The sequence below is a fragment of the Thunnus thynnus genome, chromosome 13 (genome assembly GCF_963924715.1).
Source record: "Thunnus thynnus chromosome 13, fThuThy2.1, whole genome shotgun sequence".
In the NCBI taxonomy this organism is placed as follows: Eukaryota; Metazoa; Chordata; class Actinopteri; order Scombriformes; family Scombridae; genus Thunnus; species Thunnus thynnus.
In genome coordinates, this window is record NC_089529.1 from 8037437 (window position 1) to 8063226 (window position 25790).

Here is a 25790-nt window from a genome sequence, read left to right on the forward strand (position 1 = left end):
TATGAGATGTAGGTGCTCAAGGAGGACAGGCTCGCACTTTTTGACATTTTGACTCCATTATAATAACCCTGAATAACAAAGGAAAGGTGCGTAATCTTGTAGCTACAGTATGCGTTTCAGATGTCATTCATATTCCCTCATAATGATGCTCTCAGGTGTCAAACCCACAAGTCCGGTAGCTGGCCAGCTTGATGAACAGCTGCACTGCCTATGAGCTAATTGAACAGTGCTTCCCTGACTGAGCCAGGGGCTAGTGCTCCTAGGGGAGCAATTTTAACCCACTTCCTCTCCTCATTCTCCCTACGTTTCATTCCACACCCTCCCCCTGTAACAACCAACCTCAGCTGGAGTGCTGGTCTAGGCCAGGTGATGCAGGTCATGGCACCAATGTTATAGGTGTCAGTCAGACTAGTGCAGACTATACATTCCTCCTGGGGATAGTCTGTCTTCAGGCTCAGACAGAGGAGGCCTGTGCCTCTGACAGCATCATCCTGAGCTTATTTAAATACATCTCTATGAATAAGACTGGGCATAGGTGAGCCAAAGAAACTATGACACTGTCAGTTTTAATGCCTCTGTTTTGGAGGGCTGACATGAATAAAATGCTCGACAGATGCATCATTATCATCATCACACTTCCTCAACTGTTTAGATGAAAATACTGTAGGTTGAGGGGAAAATTCATACACAAGGCACATTTTGAACCTTCTACAATACTCCATAAGAGATCAACAACACAACAGTATGCTGAGCATGCTTTTAATACTATGTAGAATGTCAGGACAATATATCTGACTGTCAGCTCTGATAACTGACTACAACACACAAAAAATGTCAGTAACAGCTGCTAGCTGTGACTTAAATCTTTGCAATATGAATGTCTAGTTTTAATTTAAATTTAAATGTGATGACAGCCAAGAATGTGAAAATGTAGCTGACTAATATTAAGAATGAACCAAACAAAATTTGATGAAATATATTAATATTTACTTCAGAAGGAGCAGGGTTCTTAATTTATTTCCCCCTTGTCAAAGTTTCCACGTTGATGTAAAGATGGTGTGCATGTCATTAATGCTGAGAACAGAGAGTATGTACAGTCATTCTCGGGCTTCATTTTACAGTAGGTGCGCTGTAGAGAAACAAAATATCCCTGACAAAAGTATTAGACAGTGTTTTTGCTGCTCCCCACCCCTACCCCTCTCTCTCTTACATTTGTGGTTTCTGCCCTCAGCTCCTCCACTGGAAGCACTGGAATGTCTGTGGCCAAGACCACCGTGGACAAGTTGCTGAAGGGATATGACATCCGTTTAAGACCTGATTTTGGAGGTACGTGTTGTGGAGCCATCTGTTTTTAGGGGCTCAAGCTCTGCTGTCGAGGGTATTGACAAGTCAAACTTTGTACACAAGGATATTTCCAAGTCATTCTTCTGAAATCTGTTGTTGGCCTGTGGCGAAATATAGGGAACAGCTTTGAAGTGACTACCGTGTCATTACTATGCATCTATTCACATATCGAAGATGGCTGCTCCTGGACAAATAGGGGACACATGGAGAAGAGCAGTCAAACGTGTTTTTTTTTTTGTTTTTTGTCTTTTAAATCAGGGATATCAAATGTATTGATTTTTAATATATTACTGATTAGAGATGTTTTATGGCCTTTCTATATCACAGTATATAGCAGTGTTGCTGGGCGTTTGATTTGCAGATCAGGGAAACACTTTTGGCCCATTAACTTTTATCGGAAATTGTGCATCTTTTACATCCGCTCATTAGAATAATGGTTATTTTGATAATTGCAGAAAAAGAAGACGTGGGGGGCAAGTCATTAGAGTATGTCATTTGGGTTGATTGTTTTACGAAACTATTTAACCACAATAGACGTTAAGAAGTATAAAAATAGTCAGATATTGGGATTGCATGCTAGGCTTTTGCTAATGGTTTAGCTAGTTACTGGTGTACTTTAAGATAAAATGAAAAGTTAAGAGAAATTTGGGGAGAAAAAACAGATTTTGCAGATTAAGTGTGGTACCTGTTCCTACAGTGTATAAAAGGATGGGATGAATTTAAAGAGGTTTTCATTGTCTTGACATTAGTATCTAGGGCCTGGCCTGTGTAACTGATGACGTCATAACTCAGCACCGACTGGCAGTCATAATGATGGCTCTAATGTCAAAACCTATACAGAATTTATGATTCTACCCATTCATTTTAGCACCAGCTTCATTTTTCCCGCTGTACACATGTATTCAAAAACTTTCGTGTTCAGAAAAGCCTATGACCACTTATTGCAGTTCCTGCCTGAAAAACAAAGAGCAAAGGAGGCTTTTCATTACCAGGACATGTTAATGGAGTGTGATGTTAATTTAACGAGTGCCGGGACACACAATAGTCTGTTGCCACTTAAATTTGTCCCAGCTCCAGTGTTGCACAGCCAAAAATCTACAGTATCTGGCAACATATCAACATGCTGAAAAACTCCATGCTTATAAAATGAACGATCATCTCATGTTTAGTCACAATCACTTTAAATCTCCAATATTAGTTTATCAGCTCTTCTGTTTATTAATTGTGGTCAGATCACAAGTCTGTCCACAAAAAAACGACATTCATATCACTACTTTGTGCTTCCAAGTATAAGATTGAGTGCAAGGATGGATTGTGTGTACAATTTAATAAAGTCAGAAATGATAAATGTGATATTCAACTTATTTTAAAAAATGAACTTTAATGAAAGGTAGGTAGACAGAAAGGGCCTCATGCAAGAGCCACTTGTAGGAATAGATTTATTCTTAAGATGCACATACGAGTGATTTAAGAACATTTATGGCATTCATCAATTTTCTCTTAGGAACGAACAAAATTTACGAGTGGTCCAGACCTGTCGTACGTGTCATGAATAGATCGTCTCTGCCTTTCTTCACAGGGGAGAAACACTTGTTTGACTTACAGTTATAATGCCCTTATCTGGATTAATTTGAAGTTTAAATATGACACTGAAATTAACAAAAACTAATGTTTACCATATTTTCATTATCATGGCTGCCAATTTACTAAAAGGGTTTTTAGATTTTATGATTTTTATGGCCATATTTTGGCACAGCAACTTCTGCATTTCAGTAATTGTTGGAAACTTCTCTCACTCTGACAGCTGCCTCTGTGTCTCTCTGCAGCTTTCTGTCCAGCATCATCTTGTGCTGTAGCTGACAGTGTGACATCACCCGTAGACCATAATATTCTCTCCTCTAATATCTCTGTGACTGTCACATCCCTTGACCGCCTCCCACCATGGTGCGCTTTCCTTTAGAAAGATGTTTTTTAGCATCTAAATTCATGTCGAAGCATTCCCTCTTTATTTTTGTCAAAGTACATCACTGCTCTGATGACACATCATCGACAGCTGGATTCATGTTTTCTAATTGTTTTGGGTCCCCTACACTCCTAATTTTGTTACGTGTTTGTCTTCTTAGTTCTGAAAGCAGGACTTGATGCTACGCTGGGTTTTTACTCTTTTGGAACTTTTGTGAATGAAACTCACCCACAAACAGAGTGGAACATGGAGCCTTATATGGCAATTTTAGGGGCATGGATTATGCTAATGACCATATTTCACGAATGCGCAACTCCTCATGAACAGGTAACATTCATCAGGCTGAAACAAGCGATTTATGACAAATTCAGGCAGTTAAAAGAGTTTGTTGAATCCAACTTGGAACACTCATACGAGCAAATCTCACAGAGAAAAGTAAGAGAGTTTTAGGATAAAAAAACGCAAATGTTCTTGCATGAGGCCCAATGTGTCATGACTCACCTACAGAATATCTGAATATGCTTTTCAGCAAGGTTAAGTGTAAAAAGGCAAGACTACATTAAACAAAGTCATGTTATCCTAATGATTACACAATACATGATGATGCTCATTGCCTCAAGAACTTAACATATCCTAACTCACTGTGGCAGTTTGGCTGTTTTTTCTCTGTAATGCTTATATGGTTAGAATATTGAATTAGTTTCAATATAATTCTACATGTAACAGTACATGCATTTATATTCTGCAGACCTAATTTGGCTGCTTATTATTATATTTATTGGGTAAAACCTAAATTGTGCTCATTATTTACCAGTATCTTTTTTTAAAAAGGCTGCAGGCAGCAGCCTGTCAGTCCTGCAACAACGCCACGCTTGATGAGAATGAAAGCAAGCAGTGAAAACATATAGCAGGTGCGCCTCCTCATATAACCTTTCCCCTGGTTGGGTGCTCTGCCAAAAACAGATGCTCTGATGAAGGCTTTTGTGCCAAAATATGTTAGCCTGATGTTAGCCATTGTAAAAATATGTTATAGTTGAGGTTGCGTCTTCGTTCTGTGTTTTGGAGTGCTGCCATTCCAGAGTTGTTATCATAGATTCAGTGGAAGAAAATGAGATTAAGCAGCAAAGGAATTTGCTTTGTCTCTGACTGTTGAAACAAGCATATGAAGCTCAACAGTTAGTTAGTGTTTCTATAACACATGTTACTCTGCCCCATTAATGTAGCTAGTTGGTGCTACCGAATGCCAACTCTGTGTGTTCGGTGTTTCAAATAGTGCCTTCAGTCTGCAGCAACTTCAACTAATCTAAATGACAGTTTTTCCATCTTTCGCGTCATCCTCACCAGCAACAGTGTTGTAACTCACCATTTCTAAAAGTCAAAGGAACAACTGAATTTTGCAGGGAACCTCTCAAATTTTGAGGCACATTTTTGTTGACACAGCAGTTAGAATGTCAAAGAATGCGGGAGGTCAGATTCACATCTAGTTGACTAAAAAACAGCCAGCAGATATAAAAAAATACCTCACTTTGCTATAAAATCACACATAAAAATGTATACATGCAAGCAACAATTCAAAACACTTATCTTGTCCACAAAGAACAATCAAACAATGCAATAATTATGAGTATAAGAAAGGCAAATTTGCATTAATCGCCTCTTATCTGCAACAGAAGAAGAAAAGGAATCATATTTTGACCTCTCAGACTAAATGTTAGGAAATGAACGAGGAATTGTTTTGATTTATGGTACTAGATTGAATTCTTTTTGTATTATGCTTCTTTATTGGCACGTTTAAACAATTTTAGAGTTACCTTGACTTGAGGATGGTTTCAACAAACATATCTACTTTGGTGTTTGCTTAAAGGTTTGTTGGTTATAGCCTGCTATTGTCTAGCAGCCTGCACGCACTGGAGCAGGTAGAGCAAGTTTTAAAGAGTGAGTATCCCAGGCAGAGAGTAGCTGTGCTTTACCCTCAGGCCAGGGAGCTGTAGTCCATCATGTCTTGATATTTCCAACATCAGTCAGCTACTTCTGTCATGACACAACTGCAGACGACCTTCAGCTCTTGGAGATTGAACAAAGAGTTTTCATTTGGCACAATGCTGGACTCTGACTGTGGCTCCTAACAAACAACCAAGAATTGAAATAAAAACTAGCTTAGAGGTGTACATTGATGGAAAAAGGCTGCGGTTTGAATACTCAGAAAGAGGTTGCCAAGAGTGATGCCGTAGGATTGTACGGAGTGTGTGCTTGCTGTACAGTACCTCCAGAATATCCAGATGAAAAGCTCACTTTGCAGTCACTCCATTCAGACCCTGCCCTCTTCTCCCCATTGATCTGGGAGCCAAACTGGAGTTCAAGAAACAAAGTTCCAACATGGTCAATAAATCCCAATTGGCAGGCTTTAGAACCTCTTTTCACTTGCTTTCTCAGCTATCCCATTATTCAGGATTTTGCAGTGCAATTGCAATTATAGTTTTTATTGTTATTGTGTAAAAACCATACCGATTGTTTTTGTGACTAATGCATTAGTCACAAATGGTGCACCTCTTTCTTTCTTTTTTTTGTTTTAGGTTCAGCAAGTAACCAGAGCATCGCAGACCTGGCTAAGAAAACATATTTTTATATATGTTTGCCCAGTTTGAATGATTAAGCCTCTTTAGTACACAAGGTTTCTCTTTACTTACATTGCATGGGAGTAATTTGGGATATCAGAGTGTAAAATTAAAACTGATGCATAGTGTTACTACTACTTAACTCGGTTCCTTAAATGAATGTTGTGCAGTGACAGGAGAAAGGACACCAGGGTTTGGATTACGCTTTGGCATCAACACTAGATCATTTTGTGAACATGTGTTGGTCACTGTTTAGGGCAGATATCAATTCAAAATGTGCTCAAGTAGCTTTCAGCTGGGACTCAAGTCACATTTACCTGAATACACCTTATGTCAGGTCTTATCTGCATTGAACATGTTTAATGTTTGGAAAGTGGCCAGTGGCATCTCAGCAGTGTCTGTCCCCAGTACCTGCATGCCTGCTACCTCAGTATCGATTTGTTTTATCCATCCCTATTTAATCCTATCAAAATAAGGGCCAAACACATTTCAGTTCCAGTTTCTGTTTATTACACATTTTCACTCATCGATGGCTTTTGTAGGCTAGTAAAATAAAAACCCAATTCCTAGCTTTAGCAGATGGGCAAACACTGTTTAGGAAGTATGAATTACAAATTTGACATGGCTTTAGATGGAAAATTTGATGTGGGGTTAGTCTCAGTAAAGCTGGTTCAAAAGCACAGAAAAGTGTGTGCAGTTTTAAGTAGTTTGATCAAGTTGATGGTGTGTTAGCTGGTTAGGCAGATGATTCAAGTGGATGTGTTACAGGGTGTGAGGATGAATGGGATAATAGGCTACATTGCACAATGGCCTAGTTTGGGAGTGTCAGTGAACTTGTGGAGAGAAACTTGTGGAGTGTTTAGGAGAGACTGAGAGATAGGGACTTTTGTGTGATTAATTTTATCCTTATTTTAACTTACATAGGAGTCAACATTTTATTTTGCTGTTAATATTCTTTTTATTTTATCATTAGTTTTGTCACCTTGTAAAATCAGTTTAGATATGAGAGCTACAAACTAATCATTGATTTAATTTCTGAGATATCACTGCCGACAATGGATTACGGTCCATGTGATGAATTAATGATATGGATGCAATAAAGAGCTGCACAGCCGTGTGTAATGGTCGCGCATAATGACAGCTGTTCAGCTGTTGGAGAACCTCGCTGTGTAACACAATCGGTGAAATGGCACTTTTTATTTTCTGTTTGTTTCATTGACAGGTGTACAGAATGGTGGAGCAGGCAGCGAATTGATATGAAAATGGCTGGTTAAGGGTGCGTCTTCATCCATTTATGGATAATTGTGGGAGTGGAAATAAGGCTTGTGCATGTGCACCCAGATCCACAATGACTGAGATTTATAAAACAGAACCATGTGTACGCACGGCTTTATAAATCTGACAGAAAGAATGCATATTTCTGGCTTTGTGCATACACACAGTTTTAGTCATGAATCTACAGAATTTTATGCATGTGGCCCCTGATTTTCAGAATTTTCCAGAAGTTCACAGACTTCTAGGACCTAAGGGCAGTTTGTAGTCTATTGCGGGGGAGTTGCAGCAACTTTTTGAGCACTCTGACTTTTGTATTGCATTTGATGATAGGCTCCATAACAGACTGTCCATGTAGTTTTAATGATGATAGCATACAGTGCCTTCTGTTGGGAGAGCCCCCTTCTCTGACTTTTAAGAAACACTTGAGATTTCTCTGTGACCTGAAGATGACTGCAAACAATGCTAGAAGTATTCAGAGGGGACACAGATCAATATAAATGTTGAGAGTTGTTATATTTGAGACTGTTGGGGCATCATTATCAGTCAATGAGGAAATTAATGGACAAAATAAGGACATGTAATCCACCATCTAAAGTGAGGCTGCACGTCAATCCAGAGGCAACTCTGTGCCTTTACAAACTCAGCTTGCACCTTATGCCATGAAGAGAAAAATATAGGAGAAGTTAGAGCATTTGCACATTGGACCGGTGGCTGTCACCCATTGTATCAGCCCCAAAAGAAAAACAAATGGACATGAGGCCAACATTGAAAGGCACAAGGATTTGTTCAGGTGCAGGCGCCAAGTGCAGAAGTGGCCAAACATGCCGTGGAGAGCCAACAGTCTGCAGGTTTTCCAACCCACCAAAGAATCCTCCCACTGATTAGTACTCCACTCAAGAAGGGAAGAACTCAATGTTGAATCACCTGCTGAGGTAATCAGACTGTCAGCTCTCCGTGGCAGAAGGTTGGCCACGGATGTGGATTTCCAAGAAATTCTATAGTACAGTGGCATAGTGGGATGAATTGGTTCTTTTCCTTTGAATTGGTGATAATAATAAAAAGTTAAAATAACAACGGCCTTATCATTTGATTTTGTATTTTTTTCTGGTAAGCAATTTAATTATTCAGGTTTCTCATTATTTACATGTACATATACTTAAATTGATCTTTTTGCTACACATTAAGAAAGAAGCCGAGAATTATTAGAACTCACATTAACCTCACGAGTTTGGTAATATGCACTGTATACCACAATGTATGCAAACAAATACATGATTATTCACAGTAAATCACAAATTGATTGCAATTGAGATACTCGTTGTGTATCTGTACAAAATTTCACTGCAACCATGTTCTTGGTTCAAGCAAACACATTTAATTTTCTGCAGAAAATTCTGTTTGTTCATATTTTCTGCATTCCTCCATCCATCTCACATCACTTTTTTGTATTCCATCTATCAGTCGCACAGCCCTGCATGCATGCGCTCATATTCACAGACACACGTAGGCATTCAAGAGTGCTTGAGACCTTGCATGTCTCCACATCAAATGATTATTTCTCTGTCGAGTTGTCCACCACTACAATAAAATTACGATTGCAAATACTGCCTATCCCGGATGACACAGCCCACCTTGGTACCTACAAACCCCTTGAAACAAATGGCATGGTGTCTCTGACACATGGCCTCAACACGTGTTAGCACGGTAGGATGTTATGCTGTATGATGAAGTGGTTTTCATAAAAGTGATGACCCATAAAATGTATCTGAATAAATTTATAAAGTAGAGTAATGAAATACATGACCTAGCTAAATCAGTTTCATAAGAGGCCCATTTAATTATTAATCATTCTCTCAATACATTTACAAATATGGTATTACCTTCTAGTAGATGAATTAATATATTTATATATTTTTTTTAGATAAATAACAACAACAACGAGAAAATTAATGTTTTATAGCTGTTTATTTTAGATGGTGGTAAAGACAGACATGCTTTGGATGGCCACGCGGTGTGGTCACATGCATGTCTTTATCTGTTTCTGCATGTGATCTAGTTGTTGGTCAGGATGAAGGGTGGGGTGATTCGACACTGCTTCTGTAGCCATTACTGATGTGCACATGGGAACTAGAAACGTGGAATAATGGGTCACCAGTAGGGCTGAACAATTCATTGAAATTTTATCAAAATCACAGGAGGCGCAATATTTGTTAAAGGCGAAATGTGTGTCAAAATACCATGTTAAATTAAATATTGTCACGCTGCAAAATCCTTGCAAAAATCACACCATGATCATTTTCATATGTTTTTCAATGAAAATGAGAATTATGATGTAAAAATGATCATTCCCTCTAATATCTCAAATCATATTGCAATTGCAATATCAGTCAAAATGACCACAATTAGATATTTTTTCAAAATCATTCAGCCCTAAACACCAGTGTGCAGACTTGCCCAGGATTCGAGTGAGAGAAATTCACTGTATTGATCTCATACTGAACAAGAAAAATAAAAAAACCCAAACATGACGTCCAGTCAGTGCGGAGAAATGAGGACGAGTACCCATGCTTAGCTCTCACCTCGTTCACACATTTGTCCTTCTGGAGGACATATTTCAAATCAAGCTGTCATCATCACAGGAATGGGTTTTATGATCTCAGCTTCCACCATTAACAAAGCATGAAGGGTGACATATCATGCTGTGAACATGCCATTCTTCCTGCTGAGCCCTAAAAGTGCATGACGTCCCTGGACCACAAAGAATAGGATCTGTTCAAATCTTATTTATCCACACTAATCGAAATCACAAGATTTTATTGATATATTCATAGTTAAATGTGCTATGATAGGATTTTTTTTTTAATTTCTTTTTTTGAAAAGTAGACTGTACATAGAATGCATAGAATGGCAAAATACTGTATATGTTAAAACACAAGCGCTTATCATGAAGAGCATACAGTGCAGTGAAGTTGAAACCCCCCACCCTCACTAAATATAGTCGACAAATGTCCAGGGGGTATTCTGAGCAAGCACTTGAAATGAAAAGTCACAGAAATGGTGACTTTGGGATGAGCTTGTAGTCATAGAGATAGTGTATTTTTAAATGACTAACCCAATGTAGACTAGCTTCAGCATACTAGCTAATTGTAATTTAATTAATTATATACATACATATATGTGTGTATGTGTATATATATATATATATATATATATATATACAGGGGACATATATATACAGGGGACAAATTAAAAAAGGACAAAAGGAAAAACCTTAATAAAAGAGTAGAGAAACATATATAATGCAGATGCTTCCGTGTACTGGGGTTCACTAAATGGTTTGAAAATGATGTGAATAAAATGCTAGGGCCTTTACAGTCACCAAATCTCAACCTAGTTGAACAACTATTGAAGATTTTGGACAAATGTGTAAGACAATTCTCTCCACCACCATCTTCCATAAGACAGATATAATATATTATAATATATAATATAAACTTTCATCTTCAAATGTATTTAGTGATTGTCTCTGATGCTATATGTCCTTTTGTTATGGCTGTGGTTGTTGCGTCTTTCTATCTGCTGTACTCTGGTTGAGATCTTGATCTCAATGAGATTTACTGATTAAATAAAGGTTGTATATATAAATGAGGGAATATCTTGTGGAGGAATGGTGTTCATTCCTCCAATAGAGTTCCACAGACTTGGCAAGGAGCACTGAAGCTGCTCTACTTTAAAGGCGATGATCACTCAGCAATGGGATTGAAGCTCTTTAACTGATTAAAGTCCACATTTGTCTTTTTCTCTTCATCATATTGGAAAGCTGGAAAAAACTTGCTGGTAGAATAGGTTTTTAATGACAATCTAACTAACTAGATCTGTTTGGTGTCAACTGACTCAGTTATCCAGTGTTGACTCATAAACTGCAACTCAACAGTCAACAGTAAAGTTAATTTAACTTGGACTGTGAGGAAGTTTGAGCACTTCTGCATACACTCAGTGTAGTTTCCACATTTTCAGTCTAGTTGTGACTGGTTGGATGATGCTGTTGCCATATAATTTGTCGTTCAAGTTTTTCCACATAGAGATTTTCTCTGAAACTGAAACTGCTGGCATCTTTCTTGAAGGAGACGTATCATGCACATTTCTAGGCCTATATGTTTATACTGGGCCTCTACTGGAATATATTTGCATGATTTACAGTTCAAAAAACAACTTATTTATCTTATACTAACTCTTTATGCAGCCCCTCAGTTCAGCCTCTGTCTGAAACAGGCTGTTTTAGCTCTTGTCTCTTTTAGGCTTCCTCCCGATGAGCCCACTCTGTTCTGATTCCAGAAGCTGCCCCACAGCAAACTTCCTCTGGCTCCAGATGCTATGCAAACAAACGGTGGTAGTAGCATTTCAATTATTTTTCCCGTTCTTTACTCCAAATGTCAACCTCTCATACAAATCTGAACATGTCTGAGCCAAAATCTGATCCAAATTATGCAAGTGGTCAATGTGAACAACACATGAAACAACCTTAGCAACAAAGGCTATGGAACAAATGTCCGTTTGTGGGCATGCGTGAACAATATGACGCCATCACGAGAAGGAACTAGAGGGAACTTTGCAAACAAAGCATTCAGAGCAGACTGAGCTTTTGACTTTCAGGGAGCATTTTTACATACATTCACTTCAAGTTTCAGAACTCTGACCACATTTAAGATAGACATCCAACATCATAACAGTATAAATATAATGCTCTAAAAGTTGTAGTGTACAGTATCTAGTGTATTGGGCTGTTTCATACTTTTCATACGTTCAGCTTCTTTGCAGGGGTAGCTGATTATGTCAGCATTTACATTGTCTCTCTTCCCAATACTGAACATAGAAAATAATTTATATTATTAGCACAAATACAGTGCTGTCATGCTTTCCTAGGCTACTCACCCTTATTTTTTCTTCATCTGGTATAATAACCAGTGATACATGTTCTCTGTTGGTGTGGATGGCACTTCAGATTTTAGAACTCCATGTGACTCCTCAAAATTGCAAGTAATAATCTGTCCTGTGATTATTTTTGATAACTTCAAATAAAGTGCTTTAGATATGCGTTTGGTGATGCAGTACAGAAAAGGTTTCTGTACAAGATGTCGGTACCTTTTTAGGCAGAAAGGACAGAAAAGAATACGCCCTGGCCAAGGACTGTAATGTCACAGCAATGTATAGGTCCACTGCGAATAAAACAAAAGATGAAAGAGGTGACTGTAAGAGTCCTCAGGGGTTTCTCTGGGGTTGTGGGAGCATTTTCTGTTTCACGATGTTTATGAGCTCTATAATATAAAACATTTTTGGTTGAGAAGTCTCATGTAAACATTCAATGTGTCCACAAAGTCCTACGTACTACTTATTGTAGGTCAAGACATCAGACATAGACATGAGTTTTGCATATTTAAATTGGTAAAAGTGTCCTCAGTGCTTTTAACTAGCTATTTTCTTCCAAGTTACACTAATATTTTCTAAACTCTTCTGGAACTGTATGTAAACTTATTGATGCAGCACCATCACTATTCAAATTTTAGATGCTATAAACAATATATTGTCTACCTATATACAATACATTATACTGTATATGCAACTTGTATATATGCAGGTTAACTTGTACATATAAAAAGTAATTTGTATACCAATATACAGTACATATTACTTAATCTTAAACTTTACAGTGTAACATAGTGAATTAAACTATATTTGACTGCTGCCGTATCTACTGCTACAACAACATCCCACATTATATAAAAACATGGATGCAGTGCCGGTGATATCACCCATAACTCTCCGAAGAGACTTCCTGAAGCCTGGAGTTGGACCACCAGCAGCCAGAAAATACAAATTTGGGCAAAGGGTCAAGTGTCCCCAAACATATCCTTCTTTTATTGGAACAATGATTTTAAAGTTGCCACCAGAAAGCAGATACACTAGAAGAAGTAAAAGTAACTGAGACCTTAACTGCATCTGGAAAAAAACATCTTAACTCTGCGTTACCAGAAAAATAGTGGGAAATTTTCAATTTACTTCCATACAGTTGGAGTTGTCTAGGAGCCGGTGTTTGCGAGTCATTAGAGGAACAGCATCTTAAGGCACTCAGCATTTAACTATGAAACAGTAGTTGCTGATTGGTGCTGCCTTAAAATTGCCAACCAAAACTCCCTTTAACGTCACATCACATACTACCGAACACATGCATGTATGTAACCTGGCTCTTATAGAGGTGCTTCATCCGAAATCTAAAAGGCACAAGACATGGATGGAAAAACCTAATGATCCAACAACACTACAAATTACGGCTTTAAAAATGGATTTGAAACACTAGCTTTACAAATCTTGCTGAGCTATTGGATTAGTGATGGAATAAAGAAACAAAAAGACATTTACCACCAGGAAAGTTAATTTAGTGTGCAGTCTATTTTGCTTCTGGAAAGGAAAAGAAAAACCTGGTATATATATATATATATATATATATAAATTTTGTATTTCAGTGGCCCATGGTTTGGTTCTGCATACCTACATGTACACTAAATATTAAATTATATGTATACTCTAATATACAGTAAATTGTCTTGCTCCCATAGCCGCACATAATGTTGTTTTCATGTTTCTCCACAGCAGGACAGCTGTTTTTCAGGACTCAGTTAGGGCTCGACTGGGTATTTATCACAATGTACTGTAAAGGAATTTGACAGAAGTCTTTAATGGTTCCAACCAAAGGAACATTAGCGTACATTTTGCAGTTTAACGATCTAGAACATTAAAAGGCATCAATAGGTGCCAGGACCACAGGAACGTGAGAGCCAGACTCTCTCTGTAAGGCAGCTTGTTGCCATAACTGTAAGCACCTGATCTCTGGCTATGGGTGGCATTTGTTTTACCAGTCTGATGCAGCTCAGTGCCAGTTCAGCCTGCAGCCATGTCATCAAAGTATGGTCACCTGTCCCTGTCTGCCGTACGCAGCCTGGGTTTTTCTGATCTCATTTCCCATTGACCCAAATGAGTCCCAGCTGCAGCTTGATCTTGTTTGTAATGGAAAAGCAGTAAATGTAGCCATGAAACTGCAGATCAGTTGCAGTGAGACTGGTGAGTAGAATAGACACTTAATTGACCGAATATGAAAGGGAGGGCCCGAACACATGTGAGTAAAAGCAGGAGCTGCAGCACTTTATATTCAGTTTCCAATGCACTACTGTATGTAATGCAAGTGTAATTGATCTAGGCTATCCTTTGAGTCTGCCTACAAGATAACAGGCTAAATGCTGTTCACATATCTGTGCAGCTATTTACAGAAATCACTTCCTGCATGATTCTGTTACCTGATTGATGTGTGCAGGACATCAGTTGCAACCTGCGGCTATTAAATGATATATAGCAGCAGTTCTTTCAAGACCAGTCGACACTTTTTCAATACTGAGGACAACCTCTTCGTCTGTGTGCTGCCACATGTCAAATGGTGGGCTGTTTTGCATATGGGCTGATAGCACAGGCCATCGTAATTCAGTCTCAATGTAATGCCTATTCAGCGCAAAACAGGAGTGTGTTGTCAGAATCCCAGGATGGATGTTGGGGCATGTACAAGTGATATCTATCCCGATGAAGAGAGAACGCCCAGTGATTTATTACAGAGGAAACACAGGAAAAATGCTCAAGCTGGGCGCTTTTCCCTTTTCCCTTCACTTAGATTTTCTATTTGAATTAAATGAGGTGTGTATGTAGGCAGGCGGAGGGGGGCAAGGGTGGTGAGAGATAGCATGCAGGAGAAAGGACATACTTCATCTTCCCATTCAAAGTGTTGTTTTCAGCAACTTTGAAATGAAGGAGAAAAATGCTGATAGAATTGCACCAGAATGTATCGCAGTGGACTGCAAAGTACAAAAACCCTAGGTCAGACATTGGTGAGGCATTCTGCATGCAGGGCATTTTTTCCCTCCCCTTTTTCGACTCTCCTCTTAAGGTCCCCAGTGACGCACTTTTTGAACCCGCTGTGATTGATGGGAGGTGTGCCCTTGACAGGTCCGGGATAGGCTGGCCAAGGGCAAGATGCAGCTATCCAATTGTTTCACATAGATAAACAAGGAATGAAATGTCATTTTACAGCATCTGGAGATAGATGCTGTCAGCCTCACTACCAGGAAGCACGCTTAAAAGTCCATCTCATTATTGAACTTCAACAGCCAGCCATATAACATGGGTTTCCACATAAAAATGATGTGTGCATCATGCAGAGATGGAGAAAAGAAAAACAGATAGGAGTGTAGATGTTGAAGTCAACAATATAAGGCAAAATATATATAAAAATATATAAGGCTAGATTTTATGGTAGGCTTATACTGCACTAATATGCTTAAGGTCAGAGATCTTAATAATTGGACTATGTTGGTGCATCCTTTCCAGTGTTTGGTCATGTCTACGACTGTGCTAGTATCTATTTCTCTACTGTTCTAGGATTTTACACCATGGTGGAAATAAATTGCATTGTGTTCTCATGTGTGTGATGGGTCAGCACAAAGACATTTAGCAACATTTGGAAAAGATGAACTGTAGTTTGTAGATCCATATACAGTGTCATGTCTGAAATATACAGTAAATTTTTGTTTGCTAATTGCTTTGATAATTGAGCCCACTGTCTCCTACAAATTATATTAATTTGAGGACATGGAAAATTTTTATTTTTTATAAAGTTATCCATGAAAACTGTATAACAGGACACCTCAACCTAACAGTAGTTTCAATCAACATATTAAACACAGACCACAATGTTAAATAAACTGCAGGTAACCGTAACAACAGTACTCTGTGCTGTGCAGACCATAAGCATTATAATACACTCTGATGTGTCCTATATATAGAAAATAACCATGACACCGTTATGTGTATTATCGCTTATATGCACTGCATCAACGATATATGTACAGTGGTAACGTTCAGTGTCAATGGAGGAAATGCAGTACATTGATGTTCAAGTGCAAGCAGTTGCCAAACTTTAGCCAAACTGTAGTCCTTTAGTTTTGACATTTACAGACATTTTGATGTTAATGTACTGAAATAATTTTGAGGCTGGTGATGTTGACTTTGCATAGCTCCTTGACTTGCAACATAATGCACATTGGTGGTATAAGATTTTTTCCTCTTAACTACCCTACAATCACACCTATGTTAAAATCATGCACATTAACTTAGAGCAAGCATGAAGCTCAAAGGAGCTTTGTCATCATCAAGTAAAGAACTTGTGTTGCTGGCTGTTTGTTGGCAATGTTTTTTAAGTGCATGCTTTCAAAAAATGATCCATTATTTAAGATGTTTTTGTTAGCTGGATACATTGTGGCTTTGACATTGCATCTATACTCAGGCTTCTCTAATGGAGTCATCCGTTTCAATCAAAGATCGCTATGCAAACATTTAGAAATGACTTGAGTATATCTTTTTGGGTCAGTCTGACAGGCTGTTTTTCTGCTGATGTGGTTCATAGTGAAATGACCTCCAGATGATCTTCAAATGGTCAGATATTCTCCTTTTCACAACATAACTGCTGTATGCATATAGTGCTATTTATACAGTAAATTCAAATATCTACTGGACTACCTTCAATTACTACATGCAAAGTGCTCATTTAGTTTATAATTTATTCTGGCTGGTCTCCATTACCATCTGGAACGGATACATCCATTTTGCCTATAAGGTCGCATGCACCTACAGTTCAAATATAGACATACGTTTCAACTGATGAGCCAAACTGACTGAAGTTTTCCTCTAGTAGCACGACACAGCCTCTCTGTTTCTCTCTGTCTCCTCTTCCTTTGAGTCTTTGAACACACACACACACACTCACTAGACCACACTGTCACTTTTCCTTTTGATTCCAGTTTTTTCATTTGGTCTGTGCAAGTTTATTTTGTTTTCCTAACTTTACATTTATGCGGCTTGTTTTTGATATGCTATTTTTTCCTTGTTTTTGAGTTTGTCATTTAGTGTCTGTTATCCAGCTCTGTTGACTTTTGTTTGTCACATTTTTTTTTCTTGGTTTCGTTTGAGGTGGGATGTTTTTCCAAGTTTCTTTTTTTATCTCCACTGCGCAAAGTGACTTTGTCTGGTCTTTTTATGTATCTTCATTTTATGTGCAAATAAATGAACTCTAAACTCTAGATGGCAGTACAGGAGAAGCAAAGAGTACTAAGTAGTGAGATTCACATGGGTTAAAAAAATAAGTAATAAGTTTCTCATAACTCTCATATAGAGGTATCCCACCTCATTTATATTCTGCACTACTCAGACAATGTCACATTATTTTCATTAGTGTGATTTTAAATGGCATGTATCTAGACTGAGTTTCTAGACTAGATGAAATTTGCTTGCCATAACACAAAGGTATGTTTTATGTTAGAGCAACACCAAATATCAAATTTTATGGTGTATAGTGTGTTTTATAGTGGCACATTACAATTTTTTAAATCCATGAATATAATTTGCCTTCTTTCTTTTTAGGTTCAATGGTTGTCTTCATTTTTTATAACATTTTTAGGTCGCTCTTACTGTCGTAACAACTTGAACAAAAAACTAGAAAAGAATCTGTCATTTATGAACGCAGTTGTCCAAATGGCATCCAACAACACGTTCCCCTACTCCCTTGCATGCGCACCAGAGTTAGTGTAACGGTCACAAATTAATATATTAATAAAGAACTAATTCATGATTCTTACTCTCTTGAGACATATTAGCTGTGATCATTGAGGAGGATCTACACATAATTACCACACATTAATATAATTAGGCAGGCAGCTTCGGCAGGACTTCAGCAAGCCACTGAAGTAACTGGGATTTACTATACATGTAAGGTTACTGAGGAGATTAGCTTTGAGACATGGCATCTGTTGAACAAAACAACAAGACAACTGTCCCTGCAGAGGAAAATGGATTTACCTGAAAATCTTTACTTTTCCCATGTCCCACATGGAAATAATGGCATTGATTAGGAGTGTCAGTGTGTGACTTGCTGAATAAATTAGGCCGAGTAAATAAAATATAAGTTGGACCACAAAGGGCTATTAAATGAATTATACACTTCTTTAGCCAATAAGTTTCCTGATGGCTTCGGGATAAATCCTGCAGTGGGCACAATTTGTCCTCAAGTACCCTACTGTACACGGACACACTTCATTTCTTTCAGTTTGTATTTACAACGGGTAAAGAAATTTCAATTTCAACAGTCTTTATTACTTTTCTTTTTAAATTTTAGTTTAAAACAGAACATGAACAAATCATGACTCACAACTTTCCTTGTGCACATTCTGTCCTCTGTACAATACTCAGCCGTCAAATTCAACTCTGCTCATCTTTCAGTGGTATGAAGCATCATTTTAAGGCATACTGCGTTTTAGTGTTATCTTACGGTTGACCGATATGTACGAGAATGGACATGTATTTCTGTTTTACTTTCCACAAAATGGATCATTCAGCATCTCAAACATTACAATTATATTTACTTACATCAATATTTTATTGTATGAATACATTACTCAAGTAAGTATATTAATAATGTTCCTCATGGGATTGTGATTTATGAGCTGGAGAGTCCACTGGTAATATGTGCAGTGTTTCATAATTCACTGACAAAATCTGTATATGTAAGTAGAAAGCATTGTTCATATTATGTAGCTTTTTAGTGTAGAATCTAAGTAGGTTTCATATATCAGGTCCAGGCTGTGACAGGATAGGACGATAAGATGAGGCCACCTTTACTTATCCTCTGTCTCTCTGACTTCCTGTGATGTACTGCCTCTGCTCTCCTGTTTTACCTCATCATTTTCTTTTGCCTCCTCTTCTGTCCTTTTTCACTCCTTGCGCCTGAGCTGCTTTAATGATTTCCCTTTATTCACCAGCTATCACTTATCTTACTATGCTGTTTCTTTATCCGTAGTTGCTGTAGCAGTGTACTGAATATACTGTGCATAGCTGTAGCTGTTCAGTAGTGTCTGAGCGAGCAGTTTTACAGCTAAATATCCCCTGACAATATTGATTGATGTCACATAACATGACTGTAATAAAGAAAGTCCCATTAAGATTGAGATTTCATTTTAAAGGGAGATTTGAGTGCATGTAAAAAGAAATTACAAGATACTGAAGAGCAATATTATGTACTGGAAAATAGTAAAAGTTGCCAGGTATAATAATCATAATAAAAACATATATTCACTGTAACATGCATGTGACCTGCTGAACATACAGTTGTCAAATCATTTTATTGCAAGTTGACATACACGGTCAGTAAGTGAGTGTTAAAGACAATCAGAACCCCATTGTCTAAAAATTATTATTATTCTAATGAGATAGTCTAGTTAGAGTTGGATGTCACTGACATGTCCAGTGCGATGATTGTTATTTGAATGAGGAGAGTACATAAAATATGAGCACTTGTTCAAGGTGGGACCAAGACTTGTGAAAGATTTGGGAGAGAGAGTCTGTGGCTCAGGAGGTCATCATCCACGGACTATCAAGTCAGTAGATTTCCTGTTGCTGTTCCTGTAATAGGCCTCTGCTTAGATCAAGTCAATGTGGGTACCTTTGTGCTGAAATATCTAGTTTACCATTTCCAGCATTAACCTTGTAACTGCAGACTTAATAATTTTGTCTCCTTTTGCTCCTCGACGGCGTAAGACACACATAACAGTGCATTTTCTTCCTTTTTTTAAGTATGTTTTGTCAGACTAGTCAGAACCTAATCTTCTCCCCTTGTGTGCCTTTCAACTCAGCCTGGTTATCACCATCTTTGCCATCTTTGTGTACATCCCCTCATCATTATCATCAGTCAAACAAAGGTCTTAATGCAGGGTAATGCTGTTCTGTGTGCAACCCACAATACAAGCACGTTTAAGTTAACTCACAGGCTTTATATACCACAGTTAAAACTCTGCTGTCTGGACTTAGTAATTATACAGTCAAATCCAATTTTTTTGATTTATCATTTTTTATGTTTTTGTACTCTACAATAGATGATCAAATTATATATATCTCAAGTTAAAAGCACAAAAAGCCTTGACCTAGTTCATGCACAAAGTCTCCCATTTTGACATGCAAAGAATCTGGACCTCAGTGAAAATTTAAGACTTTTAACAGAATGTTTGAAATGCTTTATTACTCTACAGTATATGTGGTGAAAGGGACAACACTGGCTATGTAGAAAACAATGGTTGTTGAATGTCCATATATGAAAAATATACAAACAACAGTAATAAATTGATATATTACAGTAAAGCTGCATATTGTAAAAAGAAAAAAAAACAGGCATTGGAGCAGTGATATCCTACTTTTCCAGTGTTTTACCTCCTTAACCGCAATGCAGAAAACAAGCATTTCTTCATTCTTTTGAAAGTGGTTACTAATGGTTACAGGTGGCCACATTGGAGGAGAGGCAATTACACAGACATTTTGTGGTAGGCCTCGATATATTTGCCTGAAGAAATGTTTTTGTTGGTAAGTCCTGGCTTCAAATCTGCCAGTCTGTTCAAATGTGGTGTGATCTTTTTGTGTAGAGTTTACATGTTCGCTCCATGTCAGCGTGGTTTTCCTCCGGGTGCTCCAGTTTCCTCACACAGTCCAAAGACATGCAGGTTAGGTCAACTGGAAACTCTAAATTGCCCGTAGGTGTGAATGTGTTTGTCAGTCTATATGTGTGTTAGCCCTGTGATACACTGGTGAACTGTCCAGAGTGTACTCTTTACATCCTAATGCATGCTGAGAGAGGCTCCAGCTGAACAAGAGCATGTATAGAAAATTGAATAATATTTATTTAAAAACTGTTCATCTATGGCAATAAAAAAAAGTTCTTATATGATTTATCTATCTAACTATCTGTTATTGCTGAACCTGCAAATAAAACACTGCTTTTTAGAGGTGAAGTTGATATCTAATTGTTTTTGATGATTTCTGAATTGTGAATAGAGCACCACACACTCAAGTATCCTCAGTTTGTGAGCTTGTGGGGATATTTAAGGTCTTGAGGGTGCAGTATGAATAGATTCGGCCAGCACAGACATCTACAGCAGTTCCCTGTGGTGACCTAAATAGCTTCATTCATAAAGACAATCTACATTCACAAACTTGTGGTCTATGTATCGCAACTGTAGAACTACCTCCCTCTCAATGTACATGATGTATGCATTCTCCCTGGTGTTAATATCTCCACCTCGTTAACAAGCATGATATGACAGGTTTTTAGTCAGATGTTATTATTTATTCACATGTTTAAGTATGTAACCAGCCTTTAGATGCCATATACTCAAACTGCATTTGTCCAACATCTTTTAGTGTATGCTGTGTAGGTATTTAGTAAGTGTTCAATATGTGCTTAGGTGACAAGACACACACGATGGTTGTTAGATCTCAGACTTTTCTTATTCATTAAGGGCTAAATTGGAATAATTTATTAGGAATATTATAACAGATGTTACACTGTATTTTATCGTAATGATTTCTTTTTAGATTTAACATCATGTGTTTGTTGTGGTCTCTGACTTAACTAACAAAAACTCAAAAATAGTTTTTTTCCCCCCTCACAGGCAGCTTAGTTAAGCACATTTTATTATTTTTCATTTCTTTTGATATATTGTATTGATCTATAAGTATACTGTGTTTAATTGAAAACATAGGACTCAAAATCATTGAGTTTCCACATAATTAGTGATTTCTTCATCACAGCCAAGGGTAGATGTGTTTTTCTAACCTGATCACACTAGCAAAAACCATTTGCCAATGTACAGGATGGACACAATGAGATGAATTCCAGTACAATAGTGCAGCTGAATTCAGTATGCAAGTGAACGCTGTGTTCAATAATTGAATTTTAAGGTGTAATTGTTACTTTGTACATCTGCTGTATTTGGTCACAATCGATGTCTATCAAAGATATCTTCTGGTTGTATAAGGAAAAGGTGGCTTTTCTGCAATTGTTTTGGCTGCTCTCTTTCGAGATGGAAATAATTGATGAGGCCACTGTATTAAATGCAAGGGAGGAAATTGGCGCAATATAACATATTGTTTTATTTGTTCATTTCTTGAGGAAAGGGTTTCATGAGAGTGGTAGCCATTGAAAACAAAAGCAAACACAGACTCCACTGGATAAATCATCATGCTTCTCTTGCAACACTGTAGGGAAAATGCTGCACAGTTGCTATGGAACCCTCTGTTGCTAGGCAATGGGTTGATTATCAGAGTTTTTATATAAGAGGCAGAGTGGTGTTTTCTTTGCTGTCCAGCAAATTTGTTTTCAGAAGGCTTTACAACTAACAGGATCTGTGTAATAACATGACAAGGCTATCCTCAATTTGAATGTAATTTATCCAGTTTTTTTTTTGTTTATGCTCTGGAATGAAATTTGTGGCATACTGAATATTCAAACACTCCATATTTACATGAAATGTAAACATCATGAAAGGTTTCCCTGGTAAACATTGGTGTAGGGGATAAGCAGTGTTTCACTCTCATATGTATACCATACAAGACCATATCTGTGACTGTCGTGCTTCCTTAAGGAGCCTCTTTAATCAGATTTCATCATGTACTGATTCTGTATGGGGTGAAACGAGATGTCTTCTTGTCTGTTGAAATCTCATTTTTCTCAGCACGAATACTGAATCAACCCAGATATGCCAAAAGCGTTTACTCAGCCCCTAATCTCAGCACCTGTATGCTGGTAATTTATGCTGCTTCATTTAGTAAAATATCCAATTTCTAAGCAGTGGAGATAGTGAGTGAATATCATTATGTTGCCCTCTTGTGGTTGCATACAGATATCAGACTGATCAAACCATTTATTAGTGGAGAATCCTTTTTTTTTATTGATGACTGCTTTTGCATTGCAGTTCTCCTTTCAGACACTTCGTGTGTAGTGAGATTCACCATCATTTCTAAAGCAGACTGTTCACAATATAATGTATAAATACTAGTATGGGGCTTTTTTCACATAAAAAATGCCAAATTAGCAAAATATAAAACACAAGCTTCAGATATCAGCAGGGAGGTCTGACTCTCTCTGCATCCCCCTGGCTTCATCACCAGCACAAAAGCTTTCTGTCCATGTAGTCTATTTAATGTTAGTAGTCTGACGAAGGATTTACACAAACCTGTGTTCCTCTCTCTTTTGCACAGTCCCTGGCACACAACCACTCCACTCCCCTGACGTCTGATAAAGCCTGTAATTATCCAAATGGCAGACATATCTTATATCACATTTCATGAGGCTGGAATTAACACAGTGAACCCTAACAAATGCTGGAGTAAGAACAGGCCTGATGTGTCCACTACTGTCCCTCGTGGAGAACGTGATGTCAAACGTCAGAAATCTTGCAGTTCAATAATGCTTTGCTTATTAGTAAAGGAATGTACAGGTAAAGGTCACACGCATATAAACTAGCATTTAATTTCAATGCATACTTAAAATGGGTTAAAAATTCACACTGTTGCATATGAATTACTGTTGCATAAGATTTTGGCTATTTTTAGAATGTTTATTACAGTCTGGGTATTGCTGACATTGTCTATACAAACACATGTACTTACTTTTTAGAATGTTTTTGAGTCTGTTTACAACCAAGAATGGTTTCTTAAGAATTTGTCAGATTTCTACAACATGACAGGTACCATGGGATTTGACTGTGTTGAATATCCACAGTCCAGCCATTGTTGTATGTGATCCAAGTGAGCCCGAACATGATCCACTTAGTAGATCCCTTCAAGAGTTTGCTCCCATAGTGATACTTCTGTGTTTCCCTCAGTTAAAGTTGGAATATGTCTTGACCACTCCCTGAAACTGGACTTATAGTGTTTTCATATGAAATGCCATTACCAAGTAAAACACTATCCTCCACCTACTACATCAGTTAAGCTTGTCTGCCCTGAGGCTAGATAAGTCTGTCAAACTGGAAGCTGAATGTGGCAACACATTGTTGGATTTAAGAGGACAGCATACATAGGTAATAAGCAAAGGAGGGAGGGGACAGCTAGGCTAAATAAGAAAAGCAACTGTCAAAAAAGAGTGAAAACATTATAAGGACAGCAAGAGGCATGGCAGGCTGGTGTTTGAACCATCAAGAGAATCTACTCGACATAGCAGCTTATAATTTCTTGAGCCATCATCCAGGCCAATCATCCATACAGACACCCAATTTAGGATGATGAGCTAATCATAAACAGCTACCATAGGGATCATCAGGCAGGCAGTACCATTCACTAACCGTGTAATGTAAATGTTATATGGTTTAGTTTCAGTGTGCAGGTTTATTAATATTAATAAGAGGGTATTTCCCATTAAAGATACTGTAAAAGGAATTAGGCCCAGGACACGCCAGAAGGTTCAGCAGTAGTTTTGACATCTCAGAGTCAGTCCTCACACCTTAGTGCTATAGTCACCTACATTGCCCATATTTCCCCTTAACCTAATTACGTCTTATTTAAGATTTTTTGCGCAGTCATTTTTGGCCTTTTCATGTTATTTGAAAGAAAAGAAGCAGCAAAAATTGAAGGAGAGAGTTAGAAACACTGAAAAAATGTTAGCCACCAATCATGTCTTTACCTGCTTTTAGTCAATAAATGTAACCAGAACTGAGAGTCTAGAGCTCTGCTAGCAGCTCTATGAGACTGTACCAAGGCACAGTGGTGCTTTAAGCTAAATGCCAACGTCAATATACTAACATGCTCACAATGATAATGCTAACGTGTTGATGCTTATAATGTTTACCATGCTCACCATCTTAGTTAACCATGTTGGCATGTTAAAATTTGCTAATTAGCAGCAGACACAAAAGTGCAGCTGAGGCTGATGGGAATGTCATTGGTTTTGCAGGTATTTAGTCATAAACCTAAGTATTGTTCAGATTTAAATTTTGATGTGAAAATGTCTACCTGCTGGTGGCACTAGATGTAAAGTCAGGGGATCACCACAGTCAGTAAGATTCATCCTCTGAGAACCATGAATATCTGTACATATTTTAATGGCAATACATCCAATAGTTGTTGAAATATTTCAGTCTGGACCAAAGTGGTGGACTGACTGACCCAGTAAGGACCCACAAAAAGCAGTTGTCTTTCAAACACATCATATGAAAAACTAATTGTTCCGCTTTCATTTAACCGTTTCAAACATGATTACTTTCATGAAAAGTGTACGCAATTTTATTATGCTATGCATTTTATCTAGTGATGACTATTTGTTTTCAAAATTTTTTTGAAGTGATCACTTATTGTTCTGCTAGAGGACTCTTTATAGATTGCTTTAATAATGTCAAGGTAAGGGGTGAAGCCAGCAGTACTGTTACCCAATCAGAGGGACTGACAATAAATAATTCAAATATTAACTGAATGGTCCCAAAACAGCCTGTTTGATAAAGGTGGCTGTGGAAAGCCAGAAACCAAATGACTTTTGGTGAAATACCAACAAGCTTAGGTGAAAACAAATTCCACTGATGTTTTTATTGACATACAATGTACCACTTTAACATCCTCCCTGTAAGATATCTACTGTACATGGCAATTTATCATCCGTTTTGCACTCAATAATCAATATGCCATTG

At 37.8% G+C, this 25790-nt stretch overlaps 1 protein-coding gene across 2 annotated transcripts in view; it reads left to right on the top strand.

Moving 5' to 3' along the window:
* The window catches only part of gabrb4 (gamma-aminobutyric acid type A receptor subunit beta4), a 91241-nt gene that overhangs the window by 33894 nt on the left and 31557 nt on the right, over positions 1 to 25790 (top strand). For both annotated transcript variants that reach the window (XM_067607608.1, XM_067607607.1), the window contains one exon: positions 1232 to 1326. In XM_067607608.1, coding sequence (XP_067463709.1) covers positions 1254 to 1326 — 73 coding nt within the window. In that variant the 5' untranslated portion in view covers positions 1232 to 1253. The remainder of the gene's footprint in view (positions 1 to 1231; positions 1327 to 25790) is intronic.